Genomic DNA, 19,829 nt, shown 5'->3' on the forward strand with positions numbered 1-19,829 from the left:
TGCTTCCACTAGAATGTAAGCTCCAGGATCTGAAGACCTTGTCTGTGTTGCTTTCTACAGTCACCAGCATCTGAAACAGTGCTAAGCACACAGACACCGTAGGTATTTATTGAATTAATTAATATTTTTGTTAGGAAGTGGGTATACATGGTCATGAAATAAGTTTTCAAAATGTAATCAATGGTCCTCCTTTATCAAAATCATCTTGGGTGCTTGCTAGTGGAGAAGACCCATGAAATCAGAAGCTCCATAGGCAAAGTCAGAGAGGAACTTATCAGTTCCAGCTGCAAGTCTCCACAGATGATTCCACCTGTAATAAATGGTATTTACAGAAAAAACAAGAGCCGCTTATGAAACCCATACCCATGTAAGGCTTGGTGCCAGCCATGGTGGTAATCTGCATCTCCCTGGGCAGCATGGCAGCAATGTTGAAATCTGTGATGTGCACATGCCCTGCAGAGAGAGAAGAAACACACAGAGCATTACGTCCCATTTAACCCAGTGGCACAACCATGCTTCTACCTGAAATCACCCAATTATTCTGTTAATTCCTGTAGGTTAGTTGCAGTTGGGTCCAGGCAATAAAAGCTCAACTGTTCCACCCTCAAGGCCAATATGGTCTTAAGCCAGCAATCCTCCATTACATAATATGCGATGATCAGTCTCTGATTGTAAACGTAGAGTTCAGCCTCAGAAAGTTTTACTCTTAGTAATTAAGAATTTGTGGTCAGGTTATTCTAGTTAGGCAGTTTTTGTCTGTTGGTAACATTTTGAGTTACTTTAGCCTGTGAATATCATGAAGGAGATAGCCAAGGGATACTCAAAGTATCACATTTCCAAACATCTCATGGGATTTTTTTTTTTTTTTAAAGAGGCAACTAGACGAGGCGTGTTGGCTCACACCTGTAACCCTAGCACTCTGGGAGACTGAGACAGGTGGATCACTTGAGGTCAGGAGTTTGAGACCAGCCTGGCCAAAATGATGAAACCCTGTCTCTACTAAAAATAATAATAAACAAAAATTAACCGAGTGTGGTGTGGGTGCCTGTTATCCCAGCTACTTGGGAGGTTGAGGCAGGAGAATCACTTGAACCTGGGAGTTAGAGGTTGCAGTGAGCCAAGATCATGCCACTGCACTCCAGCCTGGGCAACAGAGTGATATTCCAATTAAAAAAAAAAAGGGGGGGGTAAATATTGTTACTACAAAGCTGGTATGAATGTGGATACGAATATTTATTTCCTAGCCAAGAAAGCCTCCCTTTACTCCAAGTTTTTCTAAAATATTTTTGGATACATTTTTTGTCTGATAGTTTAGGTTGGCCTCATCAGTCCCCAACGAAGTAACTGTTATCAAGGGACAGCGGGGGTGAGGGGAGGGAAATCAACTTTATTTTTTATTTTATTTTATTTTTTGAGAGAGTTTTGCTCTGTTGCCAGGCTAGAGTGCAAAGGCGTGATCTTGGCTGACTGCAACCTCTACTTCCCAGGTTCAAACAATTTTCCTGCCTCAGCCTCCTGAGTAGCTGGGATTACAGGTGCACGCTACCACGCCTGGCTAATTTTTGTATTTTTAGTAGAGATGGGGTTTCACCGTATTAGCCAGGATAATCTCAATCTTCTGACCTCGTGATCACTTTGGAAGACCTCAGCCTTCCAACGTGCTGGGATTACAGGTATGAGCCACCACGCCCAGCCAATCAACTTCATTTTTAAAGGGACTCTATAAACAGCACTAGATGGGGAGCCAGGAGGCCTGGGTTCTGCCTTGAACTCTACCCCTAACACATAGTAGACTTTAAGTCCTTTTCATAAAAAAAGAATGGGTAGACTAAATGATCTTTAGGGGCTCTCTCAGCTTTAACACTCAAAGCAACAGAGAGTGGGTCTAACATTTATATTTGGCAGGGAACACTCTCTATGAGGTGCTCTAGGGTCCCTGCATTTACAGCCAGAGGGAACAAAAGGGCAGTGCCAGAAGCTCCAGCAGACAGGCCTATTATGTTAGCTGTTGGCACGACAATCATCTGCTTTCAGAGAATCTTGAAGTGTTGGCATTTCCATTTACATGTGTCTGTGGTTTTGATGAGATACAGCTGTAATTGGAGAGCATGTCATCAGCCCACAGTCCACACTCCCCATATCAAACTTAATTGTCTGTTCCCTGATAGTATCCAGCCTGCTGCTAAAGATAAATCCCACTGCCTTTCTCACCAGGGTTTTATTCTGTGCAGACAGTGTTCAGTTTTATTCATGTGATGATATTTCAGTAAAGTAAAGGGAGCACTCACCTAGTCAAAAGTTATTCTTGCTAGAGTGGCACCCATGCCTGATTTCAGAAACTTACCCTATCATAGCATAGGTTGTCTCTGTTTTTCCTTTTTCTTTTCTCCCCATGGGTCTTGCTCATACTGTTGGACCAGTGATTCACAAAGTTTAATACAAATCAGGTGAGTCTGAAAACGATGGTAAAGAGCCCGTTTCTTGGAGTCAGACTGCCTGGCTTCAAGTCTAGGTTCTACCGATAACTAGCTGTGTCACCTTGAGAAAGTCACTTATCCCACTCTGTAAAGTTGGAAAGGTAATCAGTCTTTTCAAGAGGTTGTTGGAAAGGTTAAATGAAATAATGATTACGGGAGACTTAGCACAGCGTTTGGCAAGAAGCGTTTAATTGTTGATATCTGTCATTATCAGAAACTTCAGTGTAGTTTTGCAAAAATATGTGCCTGGGCTTCAGTCTCCTGAAACTCCAGTGGGACTCGTAGGAAAGCCAGGCATCTGTATTAAAAACAACAAATTCTACAGGTGATTCAGATGAGCAGCCAGGCATGCAACAGTCTACTTCAGTCTGCAGAGATTTTCCAAGCTGACTCAGCTACAAGATTATCTATGCTCATGTAGAAGTGGAAGAAATGGAAGGTAGAGAAGGCTTTAGAGCCAATTGATTCCTACAATGTAGCCCCCAGACCAGCAGTATCATCATCACCTGGGAACTTGTTAGATAGGCAAATTCTTCCCCCCCAACCCCTCCCCACCACTCAGCTGTATTATACTAAATCAGAAACTCTGGGGGTTGGGCCCCAGTGTTTAAATAAGCCCTACAGGTGATTAAGAGGTCCAATAAAGTTTGAGATTACAGTTTTAAAAGAGGGCCTGGCTTAGCAGAACGTCTCAACTCTGGTAAGTACTCATTATATGTCAGTTGAAAGAATGTTGAATATTTACCTTTTCAGTGTTGTTTACACGTGTGTGATTAATTCAGTTTTCAAAATGTTGTGGCATAAAGTTTCTTCTTTAGCCCAGTGAGGTAGGCCCTATTTTATATATGAGTCATTTATGGCTAAGTTCAAAAGACTCAAAAGTTACAGAGCTGGAGTTAAGACCTAGAATTTTTGTCTAGGATCCCTTTGTTAAGCTATGAATCTCCCAAAAACTTTGTGTGCTGTATCACAAGACCAAAGAACCGAATAACCTAAAACAATTACTTTCTGACTAGCTGAGAGTTCTTTTCCACTGCCAGGATGCCTAGTAAAGAACAGGGAGAAATTACTTGAGGGTAGTGTTCTACCGGATCTTCTAGCCTGGTGCTTTTGAGCTAAACAATGACAGCAGAACTTCACAGTGCTGGCCCTAAGCCTCAGTTCCAGGTCCAGCTGCAGCCATGCCTTGCTTCTGCTTACCATGGTGACCTATCTGCTAGGTTGCCTTCTGTGTTTTGAAAATGAATTTGAGTGCTGGATCACAGGAGAGGTTTCAGCCTCCCGCTGATTGAAGGACAAAGGAATTGCCTTGGGAAGGAAGGACTTCTCTAGCTTCTTTGGTAAGCCCAGGCCTTGAGTGAGCCTTACAGCAAAGTTTCTCAACTTCAGCACCATTGAAATCTTGGGCCTGATAATTCTTTGCAGTGAAAACTGTCCTGTGCATTGTAGAATGTATGTTAGCATCCTGGCCTCTACCTACTAGCTGCTGGTAGCACCTCCCAACCCTGGCTGGAATCTTGATCATCAAAAATGTCTCCAGACATTACCAAATGTCCTCTGCAGGGAAAAGCAATAGAGCAAAATTACACCTACTTGAGAATCACTGCCTTAGTGAAGAGTTTTTCAGGTGAAAGCCTCAGGACTTCCTCATTTACCATCCTAGGAGAGGGTTTCTGCCTTTTCTTTTTACCTCTGTTGCTTGGGACAGAGGACCACATAAAAAATCTGAATTCATCTTATGATGTCATTGAATTCAGCCATCACTGTTGTCATTTACACTCTTTCTTACTCCTCCTGGTCACAGCCTGAGGATCTCTGCTTTCAACATAGTACTCTAAGGCACCATAAGAGCTGGCTTTGCTCCCAACTTTTAAGTCTCTCCTACTTGTAGGTAGTTAGAATATTTGCCCCACATTTTTCTGAGATTCTTGCTAAAAATGCATAACCCTAGGTACTACCTAGGGAGTGATTATCTGGGGATAAGTTACAGTATTCTACACTGTATGTCATTTTAAAAGGGCACTGTCCACTTGATATTTTGGCACATTTTGAGACACTGCAACAGGAAGACTGTTTCTCACCTCCTAGACTGAGTTTTTGCCTCTATTCCTTGTGACTGGATGGTATTAAGAAACCTAAGTGAGAGATGATGACATAATTGTCATTTTCTCAGATATGTCAGGCAGACATTACTGTTCCTGTAATTGTAGCATCTCCTGAGTTAGAAAAATACAAGAATTTTAGACACTATGGAATTGATAGAATTGGATGGGGTATTTAAATTGGTAGGAAATGAAAATATACATTAGGACAGTTGATCAGGTGTCACCCAGACCTAATGCTATTTCTAAACAAGTAAATGGGAGATTTGGGAGAACAGTACGGATGTGCTTTAAGTTAAAAACATTTTTTAAGGCAAATTCTAATGTACAAGGAATATTTATTCACAGTGGATTTCCCATGTTACGGTTAGTCTTTTCAGATAAATATAAAGAACATGAGTCAAGAATAAAACAAAGTTTCTGCCTGTTACTGAATGGTGCTGCATTAAAATGTAAGCAACAAGGTGTGATACACAGCTCACTTGTAGGGATGGGCATAGGAGGCACCAGGGAGATAGGGGGTTACCCTTCACGGTGGCTAAAATTTCCACACAAGAGGCCCATGTGACAGCCCATCAGGGATGAAATATTATAAATGAAGATGGAGAAGACAAATGAGGTCTTCAAATATGAGCTCCACATGGAAAAATCACACCAGTAGACACTCTGAAAGGCAGGCATTGATTTGTGGTCCAGCTGATTCTCACATGATCAGCTCTACATAGTGACCTGGGGGAAGATGAACAACAGGAATTTATTCATTGAAAAGTGGTTAGTTATGTTCTTTGAGTAATGTTTTAGAGTCCTACTTTTTCAGAATCTGAACAAAGTAAATAACTTCAAAAAATATATTTTCTCCAGAAAGAGATCCCTAAGACAATTTTTAGAAAATGGCTTTCAGTGTTTTTGGTTTGCTCGCCTCTGTACCATTCATACACAATCTTTCTCGAAGCAATTGATTTTCAAATTGAGTTCAGTATAGGAATATAATATAGAAAAGCCTCTTCTTAATTCACTGGCCAAATTAAAAAAAGAAAAAACTTTGAGAATGAAAGCAGTCATTGTAAATAAGATACCAGAAAACAAGGGCAGACTGAGGCTATCTCTCCGGCACATTGGAATGATGGCTTGTACAGAGCCCCAGCTCCACCGAGAATAAAATGCCATGACTGTGCCCTCGCCCCCTGCACACATGAAAGACAGCAGAATGTACCCCAGAAAGTGTAGTTACCTGAGGAAGAAGGGATAAACAAAATGGTTTAAACACAAGATCTAACAAGTAGACAAGCAGAATATTTGTTATATCACTTCTGAAATCAAAATAATTATTTGGGAAAGAGCGTTTACAGATTCTGTCTGGTAGAGATTTGGTAAACATAAGTTATGTGTCAGCAGAGACAAAGCCACATAAAACAAGATGAAGCAGTCCCAGCTTCCTTTCCAAGGAAAGAAAGCCATGACTACCTCATAAGAATTGTACTAATATTAGACTTTTATTGAGTGACAGTTCTTCGCATCAAGTACTTTACACATATTAGGTCAGTCTTTACAATGACTCTAAGATGTAAGTATTCTTTTGATCCCTGAAAAACTAAGACAAAGTTTAGGCAACTTGCCAAAGCTCTCAGAGCTAGTACATGAGTGAAGTGTGTTTTGAATGAAGGCAATCTGACTCCAGAATTCACATTCTTAACCACACTGTTACATAATTAATCTTTTGCAAGGGTAGTCTCTAAGGGTGGTTAAACTTGAAGATTAATTGATTGCTTCACCTTTTTTCTCATCTGCAATCACAAAGTTGCCAAGAAAATGAGGAGGGGAAAGAAGTTGACTGAAGGAGAACAGGATGCCTTCATGACAGAAATGAGACGAAGCCATGGATGAGGCCTGGGATGAAAACACTGTTCTCTGAATGGAGAATAAAGCTTGAAAAGTGTTGGATTGATAGGACCTGTATGCCTCCATTCAGGGCCTCTATAAATGGTGGAGCAGCAGAAATCATGCACAAAGTCACCCAACTGAGGGAGCAAGTGAGGACAAAACCCCAACCTGGGTTCTCCTTGGTGGGCCATGTGCTGCCAGGAAGCTGTGGTGGACAGAGGGAGCACTTTCCCTAAGTTGCACAAAGGTGACCTCTATATGCTAGAAGAGAAGCTAGTGGTAACTGTCCTTTCCCCTTACAAAAGACAGGGTCTCTCTATGCTGCCCAGGCTGGATTCAAACTCCTGGGCTCATAGGATCCTCCTGCCTCAGCCTCCCAAGTAGCTGGTACTACAGGTGCCTGCCACTGCCCAGCTCTGGATAGCTGGTATTTAAAAGTCACCTTCATGCTAAGTCTCACCATTGCTCACATTTCTGAGAGTCAGAGGCTCTGTTTTCAAATGTCAGAAGCAGTAAAGATAAGGAAGAAATAAGGCATCGGAAGAAAGTGGAAAAAATCTTTTTGGACAGTCCATAAATAAGTAATGACATTGAGCTTTGAAATTAGAGGTCATATACCAGTGTTTCTTAGCCCTGTGAGCACAGGTGGGATCAGGCAAATCAGGCTCAAAACTAGGTAAATAAATAATGAGCAATAGATGGTACTTGGAGTTTCAGTTCCACTTGCAAATCCTTTTTGTAAAAATCGAATAAGGAGAATTTAAGATTTAGGACTCTCCTAATTTAGCAGCCTTCTAAAGACATAATAAAGATCATATTGACACTGTTAACATTTATATCATACAGGCTGTGTGCCTTACAGGTCTTACCTGATGTTCCAATGAATCCAAATTTACATGAAAATAAATATTAGGAAGAAATTATACACATTTAATCACTGCGGGCAAAAGCTTATTCTAGAGGACATAGTTAATCAGTAGTTCTTGAAATTCAGCATTCACTTATCACCATCTTGATTATTGCCATATCCCTATATCACAAATCTGGATAACACTTATATCCCTTTTATGCTTTTCTTTAAACTAACTAATTTTTTTTTCAAACTGAATATTTTTTGAGATGAAGTTTCACTCTTGTTGCCCAGGCTGGATTGCAATGGTGCAATCTCTGCTCACTGCAACCTCTGCCTCCTGGGTTCAAGCGATTCTCCTGCCTCAGCCTCCCAAGTAGCTGGGATTACAGGCACCTGCCACCACGCTCAACTAACTTTTGTATTTTTCTTGGAGATGGGGTTTCACCATGTTAGTCAGGCTGGTCTTGAATTCCTGACCTTAGGTGATCCACCTCCTCGGCCTTCCAAAGTGCTGGGATTACAGGTGTGAGCCATGGGGTCTGGACTCAAACAACTGAAATTTTTAAACAAAACTTGATATCTCTTCTGAGACATATTGGTATGTATATGTGTCAGCATAGACAAAGCCACATAAAAGAAGATGAAGCAGCTCCAGCTTTCTTTCCAAGGGGAGAAAGCCATGACCACCTCATAAAAATTGTGCTAATATTAGACTTTTATTAAGTGATTTATTTGTGACAGTCACTGCATCAAGTACTTTACACGTAATATGTTAGTATTTACAATGACCCTAAGATATAAGTATTCTTCTGTGATACCAAGTAAATGTAAAAACCAATTTGCAAACGTAAAAGCAGTTTGCCTTTTATAAGAAGGAATGCATAGAAATAGATGCAATGAGAACAAAATAATGTTGCTAATGTCTAGGTAGATGCTATTGCTGGTCAAATGCTCTCATCTTGAGGTCTCTGTATCATGGAAAACATAGGTGATTGTGTGTTGTATTAAGGCTAACACTAAAAAATCGTGATGGTTTTCCTGAAGAAATATGGTAGTGAAAGCAAATAGAGTAGAATATGACTTTCTCAGTAGGTAAATTCAATGTTACTTAAGGGTATATTGTTGTACTATATCCTGCCATAAGTAATAAAGTTCCCCCATATTGTCTATGAGGAGTTTACACATAGAGCTCAACTGAATATAGCAAAATACCTTTTCCATGTGTAATACTCCTCTGCTGGGAATAATCAACTTTTCTACGAGCATGTCATGTTGTTGATTGCAAACAAATAACTCACTTACCATGTTCATCAAGTAAAATATTGTCAGGCTTCATATCCCTAGAGAAGTAAAAAGAGAAAACAAAGTTGCTCTTAATAAACAGAACTAAGGGGTACAGGCAAAAAAAAGTGCTTAAGAAAGCTAACTAGAGTTGAAACAATGTACCAGCCCCCGCAATACTCATCTTCTCATTCAATTCTCACAGTATTTTTATGAGACACAAATCCCCAATTTCTAAATCAGAAAACCGAAGCTGAACCCAAGGTCACAGAGCTAGTAAATGGAAGAACTGGGCTCTGAACCAGGGCCTCTCTCATTCAAAACCTCAGACTCTTAACTTCCTACAGCATATGGATCTAAGCATGTAGATATAGGTCCATCAGATCATGTAAAGCATTTACATTGCCATGAAGTAGTGTTAGTAGTATTAAGCATTGTTTTCTTGTGTAACTATGGAATTACACAGATGATATAAACTTAGACTGTAAATGCGAAAAATATGATTGATAATGTAGTTATACAACCACTTCATCTCCTCACATCCACATCTGCTGTTCCTTTGCCTGAATTAGGGTCCTCTCATCACTGCACTCAGACAACGCAGATGCTACTTCCTGTAGGGAGCCTTCCTGATTTTTCAATTATGGGTCAAATCTCCCTGCCCGCAGGTATTCAGACCACACGGGATGCTTCTTCCACCATAACATTTATCACACTTTATCACACACTTGGTTCTGTTTATCGATACAGGACTTGTTAGTCATTAATATTTTTAAGTAAAGAGTAAGCTGACAATCTGAATCTGTCAAAGATTAAGGTACCTTTCCTCTAGCAGCATGAAAGCCACCTGACTAGGATAAAAATGTGTTCCCAAAACCTGTTCTTCTTCCGCCTTAACATTTATCACACACTTGGCTCTGTTTATTGATACAGGGCTTGTTACTCATTAGCATTTTAAAATAAAGAGTAAGCTGGCAGTCTTGGTCTGTCAAAGAGTAAGGTACCTTTCTTCTAGGCTGAAAATGTGTTCCCCAAACCTGCTTCAGAATTTCTTCCTTAATGGATTCTATGAATTTAGGCTGAAGGGCTTTAATGGTACATCAGGGAAAGGCAGTAAAAATCTGAGAGTGGAAAAGTGAGGGCTGTTATAAACCAAAATGAGATTCCTTCATTTAGGAGTACTCCTTACCAAAGGCTTTGAAAACTCTATCATTTTATCCTCCAAGTATTAACTGTCAAACTACTCCCTTCATTGGAAGAAGGTGGGTTTTATGCTTGCCTATGCATTATTTTTACTTTACTATTTTATTTTTTTCAGTTATTTTAAAATAAAAAATGTGTGAATTTAAAGTGGCCAACATGATACTTTGATACACATACACACAGTGAAATGAGTACTACTGTCGAGCGAATTAATAATCCATCTACTCACATAGTTACGTTTTTCTTTCCTTTGTGGTAAAAACACCTTAAATCTACTCTTAACAAATTTCTAGTATATAGTACAATGTTACTAACTGTAGTTGTCTTGCTGTACATCAGTGTGTGGAAGACTAGTCCAAATCTTTTCACTAACTATCCTAAGAACGATAATAATTAAATAACTATAGGTCTTATAACATCCTAAAAAAAAAAAAAAATCCTGGCCATGCACAGCGGTGTGCACCTGTAGTCCCAGCCACTCAGGAGGTAGAGGAGGGAGGATCACCTGAGCCCCGGAGTTTGAGGCTGCACTGCACTATGATCGTGTCTCTGAATAGCCACTGCACTCCAGGCTAGGCAACGTAGCAAAATCCCGACACAAAAAATTTTTGTAATCTGCAAGTTTTCCAAGTGGATCATGAGCTCCTTGATGTCCAGGGATGGTTTCTTGATTAATATCATATTCTATCCCAGTGCCTGATGGTCAGTAAATGAAGAATTTAATGATACCCAGAGAAATTCCAGTGCACTTAAGAAGGCTGATCCCAACAGTATATACAGAGCACTGTGGCACACCATCAAATACTCTCTGCAGCATAAAGCTAGAGATAAACCAGGTACTGGGCTCTTTCTACCTCTTTCAGATCTGCATCCAATGAGCATCAAGTACTGTTTGCCAGGTGAGAAACAGGCCCAGAGAAGCCCTACCCAGGATGGATGAGAGTTGAATGAGGCAAGACCAGTGTAAAATTTCTTGGCCTGAATTTATGAGGACTTACTGGGAGAAATTAATTGCTGTGGATTTGACGTTTTATTAGCTTTCTTTTAAATCCCTGAGTACCATTTTTCTTGTTTATTGAATCTATACATCATTGTGTTCACTACTTTTCCCAGAAACTCCTTTGAAATGTAATAATACAGAGATCAGAGAGGGAACAATTTGTTTAACATGATAATTCTTACTTAAATCTTATGTTCATTTATTCATCAGATATTTACTTACTTTGGTAGGCCGCTGGAGTAAGATATGGAAAACATAAAGATAAATGAGACAGAGTTCCCTCAGGGATGGAGAGGATGAGAAAGCCTTGTAAAATGCCATGACACAGAATGGGAAAGGAGTACTTTTACCACATATTCAGAGAAAGAACATGAGAAAAATTTAAGAAAAATGTGTGAGTGAATTTGTAAACATAAAAATAAGTTACCTAATCTTAGGTTCTAACTATACATTTTCTCCAACATATAAAAGGGTCATATCTAATTCATTACAGAGTGAATTGCAGTATGTAAGGTTGTTTATTCACATACCAGGAGAGAGAAAATGAAACCTAGGGTGCACTATTAAAATTCCTACTAGAGCAAGTTGAGATTTTTTAATTTTAAATTTTAGCACCACTTCTTTACCTTTTCAGTCTTCTCAAGTAAAAGTAAGTATGAAGTGACTCACAAAATGTTTTTTTTCATTGAAAGCAGCCTATAATATATTTTAACTTAGTGGCTAATAAATATGGATATGCTTCAAAGTCACCTGGGGAGATTTGAACAGTGTGAATTCTTTTGTCAGGGGCATTTAAACCAGAGTTACTTCATCTTGGATGGGTGAGATAGGAATTTAGGAATCAGTAGGAGTGGTTTTGCAAGGTACAGGTCACAAAGACCCCGCTGATAGAATAAGATGTAGTAAAGAAGCTGGCCAAAACCAAGATGGTGACAAAGGTGATCTCTGGTCATCCTCACTGCTCATTATACACTAATTATAAGACATTAGCATGCTAAAAGACACTCCCACCAGCACCATGACAGTTTACAAATGCCTTGGCAATGTCTGGAAGCTACCCTATATGGTCTAACCCTCAGTTCTGGGAATTCCCCATTCCTTTCCCAGAAAATAATGAATAATCCACTCTGTGCTTAGCATGTGATCAAGAAATAACCATAAAAGTAGCTAGCTAGCAGCTTTTGGAGCTGCTCTGCCTATGGATTTGCCAACCTTTTATTCCTTTACCTAAATAAACTTCTTCCACTTTATCAGCTTGCTCTTGAATTCCTTCCTGCATGAAGCTAAGAACCCATGTGGCTTCCCACCCAGTTTTGAGGTGCACCCTGTGATACCCTGACCTAGCTTAGTCCTAAGGCATTAGTCTCTCTGTTTAAGACTTGCTCAGGCATCTGTCTTAAGCCGAAGAGAATCCTCTAGGTCATTCCAGTGTGCAGTCATGTTCAGGAAGGCTGTCTAGGCATTGTCCAAATCCAAAAACGTCAATCTCATTTTTAAATACGAACCTCTTAAAAGCTTATCTATGAATGAAAAAGTGTTGAAAAAGTGTAACACATAATTTGTCAACAAATTCTTTGGTTAAAATATATGTGGAGGTCTTTTATGACCAACATATCTGTGTTAGTTTATTCTCACATGCCTAATGAAGACATAACCAAAACTGGGTAATTTATAAAGAAAAAGAGGTTTAATGTACTCATAGTTCCACATGGTTGGGGAGGCCTCACAATCATGGTGGAAGATGAAGGAGGAGCAAAAGCACCTCTTACGTGACAGCTGCAAAAGAGCATGAGCAGGGGAACTGCCCGTCATAAAACCATCAGATCTCACAAGGCTCACCCACTATCACGAGAACAGCATGGGAAAAGCCTACCCCCTTGACTCAGTTCTCCAGTTGCCTCCCATGACATGTGGGTATTATGGGAGCTACAATTCAAGATGAGATTAGGGTGGGGACATAGCTAAACCATATTATTCTGCCCCTAGCCCCTCCCAAATCTCAGGTTCTCATATTTCAAAATGAATTATAACTTCCCAACAGCCCGCCAAAGTCTTAACTCATTTTAGCATTAACTCAAAAGTCCACAGTCCAATGTCTCATCTAAGATAAGCAAGTCCCTTCTGCCTATAAGCCTGTAAAATCAAAAGCAAGTTGGTTAATTCCTAGACACAATGGGGCTACAGGCATTGGGTAAGCATACCCATTCCAAATGAGAGAATCTGGCTGAAACAAAGGTGCTACAGGCCCCACGCAAGTCTGAAATCCAGCAGGGCAGTATAATCTTAAAGCCCCAAAATGACCTTATTTGACTCCATGTCTTACATCCAGTTCATGCTGATGTAGGAAGTGGGCTCCCACAACCTTGGGCAGCTCCCTCCCCCGGCCCCGTGGCTTTGCAGGGTACAGCCCCGCTCCTGGCTGCTTTCTTTGGCTGGCGTTGAGTGTCTGCAGCGTTTCCAGGCACATGGTGCAAACTGTTGGCAGATCTGCCATTCTGGAATCTGGAGGATAGTGGCCTTCTTCTCACAGGTCCACTATGCAGCACCCCAGTGTGGATTCTGTGTGGGGGTTCCCACGCCACATTTCCCTTCCACAACGCCCTAGCAGAGGTTCTCCATATAGGCCCTTCCCTGTAACATACCTCTGCCTGGACATCCAGGCATTTCCATATATCCTTTGAAATCCAGGCAGAGGTTCCCAAACCTCAATTCTTGACTTCTGTGTATGCACAGGCCTAACGTCATGTGTAAGCCACCAAGGCTTGGGGCTTGCACCCTCTGAGGCAATGGTCTCAGCTGTACCGTGGCCCCTTTAGACATAGCTTGGATGCAGGGCAGCAAGTCCTGGGCCCAGCCCATGAAACCATTTTTCCTCCTAAGACTCAGGGCTTGTGATGGGAGGGGCTACCTCTGATATGCCCCAGAGACAGTTTCCCTATTGTCTTGGCAATTAACATTTAGCTCCTCATTACTGACGCAAATTTCTGCAGCCAGTTTGACTTTGTCCTCAGAAAATGGGTTTTTCTTTTCTATTGCATCATCAGGCTGCAAATTTCCTGAACTTTTATGTTCCGCTTTTCTTTTAAACATGAGTTCCAATTCCAAACCACATCTTTGTGAATGAATAAAACTAAATGCTTTTAAGAGCACCCAAATCACATCTTGAATGCTTTGCTGCTTAGAAATTTCTTCTGCCGGATACCCTAAATCATGTCTCTCAAGTTCAAAGTTACACAGGTTTCCAGGGCAGGGGGCAAAATGTCACCAGTCTCTTTGCTAAAGCATAGCAAGAACCACTTTTGCTCTAGTTTCCAATTAGTTCCTCATCTCTACATGAGGTCACCTCAGCCTGGCTTTTTTGTTCATGTCCCTGTAAGAATTTTTATCAAAGCCATTTAATAAGTCTCTAGGAAGTGCCACACTTTCCCACATTTTCATATCTGCTTCTGAGCCCTCCAAACTGTTCCAACTCCTGCCTGTTACCCAGTTCCAAAGTTGCTTCCACATTTTTGGGTATCTTTACAGCAGTACCCCATTCCCCATACCAATTTGCTTTATTACTCTATTCTCACACTGCTAATAAAGACATATCCAAGACTGAATAATTTATAAAGAAAAAGAAGTTCAATGGACTCGCAGTTCCACATGGCTGGGGGGCCCTCACAATCATGGCGGAAGGCAACAGAAGAGCAAAGGCACCTCTTACATGGTGACTGGCAAGAGGCTGTGTGCAGGGGAACTGCCCCTCATAAAACCATCAGATCTCATGGGACTCACGCACTACCACAAGAACAGAATGGGAAAAACCCACCCCATGACTCAAATACGTCCCAGTGCATTCTCATGACAAATGGAGATTATGGGAGCTACAATTCAAGATGAGATTTGGGTGGGGACACAGCCCAAACATAACAATATCATAAGCAGATAGGTAATGATGAATTCCCCCTTACTTGTTATTTATCATTCTTGGTGACTTCAGTGTCCACATGAATACTCCATCCAACACCCCAGCCTCTCAGTTTTTTGACTTATCTCCAATAATCCTCATCCATCTCACGCCAATAGTTTCCTTATTCTCACTTCCTTAATCATCCCCTTGTCATAACTATAGCCTAGGCCCTGACCAGCATAGCCTTCTATCTAATACAATTTCCAAACTGGCATATCTATCACATTAAGACCACCAATTATTGGCCTTGTCACTTTTTCTTTATACATCAAAACTCTTATATTTTCAATTCCTGTCCATAGTTTACTTTTAACATTCCTTGTAAGAATGCTTAATTCTCTCAACTCCCAACCCCCATTAGGATGTAAGTTCTAAGTGAAAAGAATTCTTTTCTGCATTGTTCAATGCAGCAGCCTCTGAACTCATAAAAGCACCCAAAAATAAAGTAGGTACTTGAGTAGCTGTTTGTCATAAAAATGAATAAATCTTGCCCCCCCCACCCTCTTCTCAAATTCTTGGAATACTAAGCCCTGTGTGTGTTTTTCCCCTAAGAAGAAAAAACAAAACGACACAACCAATCTCCACCCCCAAACAACACAAACAAACCCTGTGTGCCAGATGCCAACTAAGAGTTTCTAGTAAGTGTGTGTGTGTATGTAGAGAGTAAGAGTAATAAATAAGAAGTGATTTCTGCCTTTTATGAGCCTATGATTTCAGAGGGACTATGGAATTTTGGGGGTGATAGAGGGAAATTCTAGGACACATTCTTTGGCAATCCTTCATCGCATCTTGGTTTGATAAAACAGAAAAAGCCATGTCCTGCTGAACCAGCTGATTCCAGCTGTGAGAACTATAAATAGCAGAGTGGAAATACAATGCTCCCTGCAGCAGGCTCCAAGGAGGAGTTGATATATCCGCTGTTCTCACTTGAATGACTTTACAAGACATTAGCAGAATTAATAGGCTAATTACATCCCTTCATTGAGCCAACCCTGGAATCAAGTTGCTCACCCTGCAATCCTATACAGTGTATGGTACATGAAAATAGCAAACAAGAAAATCAGTATATCCAAACACAAATCAACTCCTGCAGTGTCCCATGGCCTTCTGATGGTCCGCGGTTTGGATTTAATTCTTTGCCACTTAACAGTCTCTTAGATTGGGCCATCGCCAAGTTCTGGAGAGGGGAAAAGTATTATATATATGGTCCTGTAACATTATTTAGAGTGTCACAGATGGGTTCTTGGTCTCAAAAAACAGACTTACGTTAAGAAGGAATGAGGGAAGATTATAAGGAAAAACATGGTTTGGAACAGGGGCAGAAGTGAAAAGCAGTCAGGATTAGATGATTAAGGACTGACTGGATATCATTCTCCTAAGATTTACCTCACAATCTTTTTTTTTTTTTTTTTTTTTTTTTTTTTTTGAGACGGAGTTTCACTCTTGTTTCCCAGGCTGGAGTGCAATGGCGCGATCTCGGCTCACCGCAACCTCCGCCTCCTGGATTCAGGCAATTCTCCTGCCTCAACCTCCTGAGTACCTGAGATTACAGGCATGCGCCACCATGCCCAGCTAATGTTTTGTATTTTTAGTAGAGACGGGGTTTCACCATGTTGACCAGGATGGTCTCGATCTCTTGACCTCGTGATCCACCCGCCTCGGCCTCCCAAAGTGCTGGGATTACAGGCTTGAGCCACCGCGCCCGGCCCGACCTCACAATCTTTAGTTGTAATCCCAGTCACTCATTGTGGGTGGGAGACCCTGCAAGTGCCGAGGCCAGGGTCTGAAGCCTCAGCCTGTTCTCATATGAATACAGAATTAGAAAAGAATTAGAGATACAGTTACATAGTTATTCCTACATATAATCATGAATAATCACAGTTATTCATATGTAATCACAGAAATATATATACTCAATATATTAATCTTACTAATGCTTATCGGGTTATGAAGCATGGAACTGAGGTGACATTGTGAACAAAGTGACCCTAAGGCAAGATGCTCTAAGCCCTCTGTCACACCCGCATAAGGGCTGCTGGACGGCGCCTTGGCTGTGTGGCCGTGCTAGCGCTGGGAAAGTGCCTGCTGTTTAGACAGCTAGGGAAGGAGACATCTAAAACGTCTGAGACGTTTCCTTCCTCGGGGGAGTTAGGAGAAAATGTCGCTTCTTCAGGCTCTTCTGGTAGGCCTGATGGCTGTCAGGGAGGCCTGCAGACATCCAGGGGCTTAACTGTCTCTATGTGGTGCTGTGCTTCATTGGTCACGTTCCAGGTCTACTTTCATATTGCACTTCTGCACCTGGTCCCTCCCTTTCTTAAAAGATAAAATCAGTAATAGTGACATAAATCTTAATGTCTTTGTTTTTTCTTGACAAGTACGAGAAAAGTGCTGATGCATTAGGTTTCATCCTTGCCTCGGCTACTTAAAAGACCCGAGCCCCTATCTCCAAGACACGTGGTTTACCTGACCCTATCACTGACCATTACGTCACCCTCCCTACCCTGCTCCCTGCTTTGTACTCAATAGAAGTTAGAGCGTCCAGGCACTCGGGGCCACTTCTGGACTCCAAGATTTGGTTGGCAGTGGACTTCTGGGCCCAAATTCTGTTTTCTCTTTCTCAGTGTCTTGGGTCTTTCATTTCCACAGTTTCTCGTCTCCACACCTATAGCGAGGGGCTCACAGGACCCTGTAGTTCTGGACCCTACAATTCATTATGTCATTTTAGGCAAATGATCTAAACTCTCTAGAGCTTATCATACTAAGGTTTACTGAAGTATAGTGGGCATATACAGTATTCTATGTAAATATATGTGCTTACAAATAGTCACAGATGATAGACAAAATATTTAGCAACCAAAACAGCGCAGTCATCAGTTTATCAGAAGTAATGCAGATGGCAGCCCAGAAGCAGTACCCTGAAGGACCTCTCCTGGGCCAGGAGTTAGCACTTCTGTTTCTGGGTCAAGGGAGGAGAGGCTGAGGGATGAAGGAGAGACTGGAAAAGGGGCTGGAGTAGCAGGAAAGCTCAGGCATGAGCTCTTTATCAACCAGTATGCTGAAATACAAGTTTGTCAGTACTTTTACAACTGATATGGCTAGACCAGTGTATGCAGACTAAACATGAGTAGTGTATGACTAAGACTAAACGTGTGTAGTGTATGAGCGTCTGTATATATATATATATATATATATATATATATATATATGCACACACACACTTCACATATATATGCTTTAGGTTGAATGAGTATGTTAGTACATAGCAATGTTGGTAATAATCTCAAACACAAATGATCCTAACCAACCCCAGGGATTTCTAGGTTGATTTGGAAAGCACAGATAGTAGAGGTTAAGAGTATGAATTCCGTAGTCCAATGACCCAGGTTTGAATCTCAACTGTGCAACTTACTAATGATCATTTTGATTGCCTTTCTAACATGTATTCTTCATTCTCTTAATCGTCATTTTAGTTTTTGATTGGGTATTTATACTTTTCTGTTACGCACACACGTTCATGCACACACACACACACACACACACACACACACACACACACAGTATTTTGTGCGCTTTGGGAAACCTACTCTACCCTGACTGTGGGTGGGGGTTATGTGAGTTAGGCCTAAGTAAGACTTATCCCATCTTATTGGCCCTCTTATTGGTTCAGGGATGGGCTGATGACCTGATTTATGACCTAATTTGGCCATATCAGTTGTAAGCCATTGAGTATCAGAAAGAGTTGTGCTATGGGCTTCTGAGGAAAGAGCTTCCTTGCTGTCCTAGGGAAAGTTTTGAGAAGGAGTGCGATTCCTTAGATTTAAAGAATTTAGCATGCAGCCCTGGCAGCAGGCAGCTTTCTTGCAATTACATGGAGGAACAAGGTGAGGATTAAGTGACCACATGGAAAGGAGAGAAGAGAATAAAAGAAACCAGCTAGTTGGTGACACTGCTGAGTTGTTGAATCAAGATACCTTCCAAGTCCAGCACACATCTGGATTTTCTGATTTTATAACATAATAAATCCCTTTATGGTTTAAACCATTATGAGGTCTTCTGTTATTTGAGATCAAAACCATGTCAGTAATAAGACGTTCTGAGACTCAGCCCTCCACATCTATAACTGAGGAAAATAATCATATCTACTTTATAGAGTTGTAATGATTTAGTTAAATGGTACATGTAAAACTTGTAGTATAGTATTCTTCCCTTATCTGCAGTTTCACTTTGTTACCCACAGTCAACTGTGGTCTAAAAATAGGTAATTACAGTACAATTGGATACTTTGAGAGATGGACGGCATTCACATACTTTTATTCCAGCATGTTGTTATAATTGTTATATTATTAGTTATTGTTAACTCTTACTCTATAAACTTTATCATTGGTATGTACACAGGAAAAATATAGCACATATAGATTTGAAAATATCTGCAGTTTCAGGCATCCACTGGTGGTCTTAAATGTATCCATCATGCATCAATGGGACTACTGTGTAGTATCTAGCACACAGTAATTGTTCAACTAACTTCCAGAAAACATTGAGCAAAGAATTAGGAAGTGTTCAGTGTAAGAAGAACTAGAGAGTGAGAAACTGATAAGCTGAGGGTGTTAAATGATGAATAGTTGTTTTCAATTATCATTGAACCATTGTGACAGATTCATGATGATAGGTTTTATTTATTGCAATATTGAGAAACCAGGCTAAGCCCTTTTTATAATTTATTTCACACTATCCTCAAACAACCTTATGAACTAGGTACAATTATTATCCCCATTTCATAGATGGGACCACAGTGGCACATAAATCCAATGTAACTATTCCAGTGTTATTCACTATCATGGAAAAAGTTAGGACTCCACGTTTATCTGACACCAGGGCTAATATTCAAAACACTTAAAAATGGCACAAACACAAATCAGAATGGGACATGGATGGCTAAAGATGGATGCCATCCATAAATTACCAGTACAACAGTACTAGTGGGTGTCGAGTGAGTAGAAGCCCTGTATGACCATACATTTACTCAGTAAAGCTCTAATAGGCAGCAACAGAACCATAAGGCTAATCATGAATCAACAGA

The 19,829-nt window shown here is 40.7% G+C and overlaps 1 protein-coding gene across 1 annotated transcript in view; it reads right to left on the bottom strand.

Moving 5' to 3' along the window:
- STK32A (serine/threonine kinase 32A) overlaps nt 1-19,829 on the bottom strand; it is a 142,878-nt gene that overhangs the window by 34,387 nt on the left and 88,662 nt on the right. Inside the window, exons 6-7 of the mRNA XM_032250312.1 lie at nt 8,616-8,653; nt 364-453 (exon numbers count right to left, since the gene is read on the bottom strand). Of these exons, the coding sequence (XP_032106203.1) occupies nt 364-453; nt 8,616-8,653 (128 nt within the window). The remainder of the gene's footprint in view (nt 1-363; nt 454-8,615; nt 8,654-19,829) is intronic.

The sequence above is a fragment of the Sapajus apella genome, unplaced genomic scaffold (assembly GCF_009761245.1).
Source record: "Sapajus apella isolate SASKATOON/1434 unplaced genomic scaffold, GSC_monkey_1.0 scaffold71, whole genome shotgun sequence".
NCBI classification, from domain to species: domain Eukaryota; kingdom Metazoa; phylum Chordata; class Mammalia; order Primates; family Cebidae; genus Sapajus; species Sapajus apella.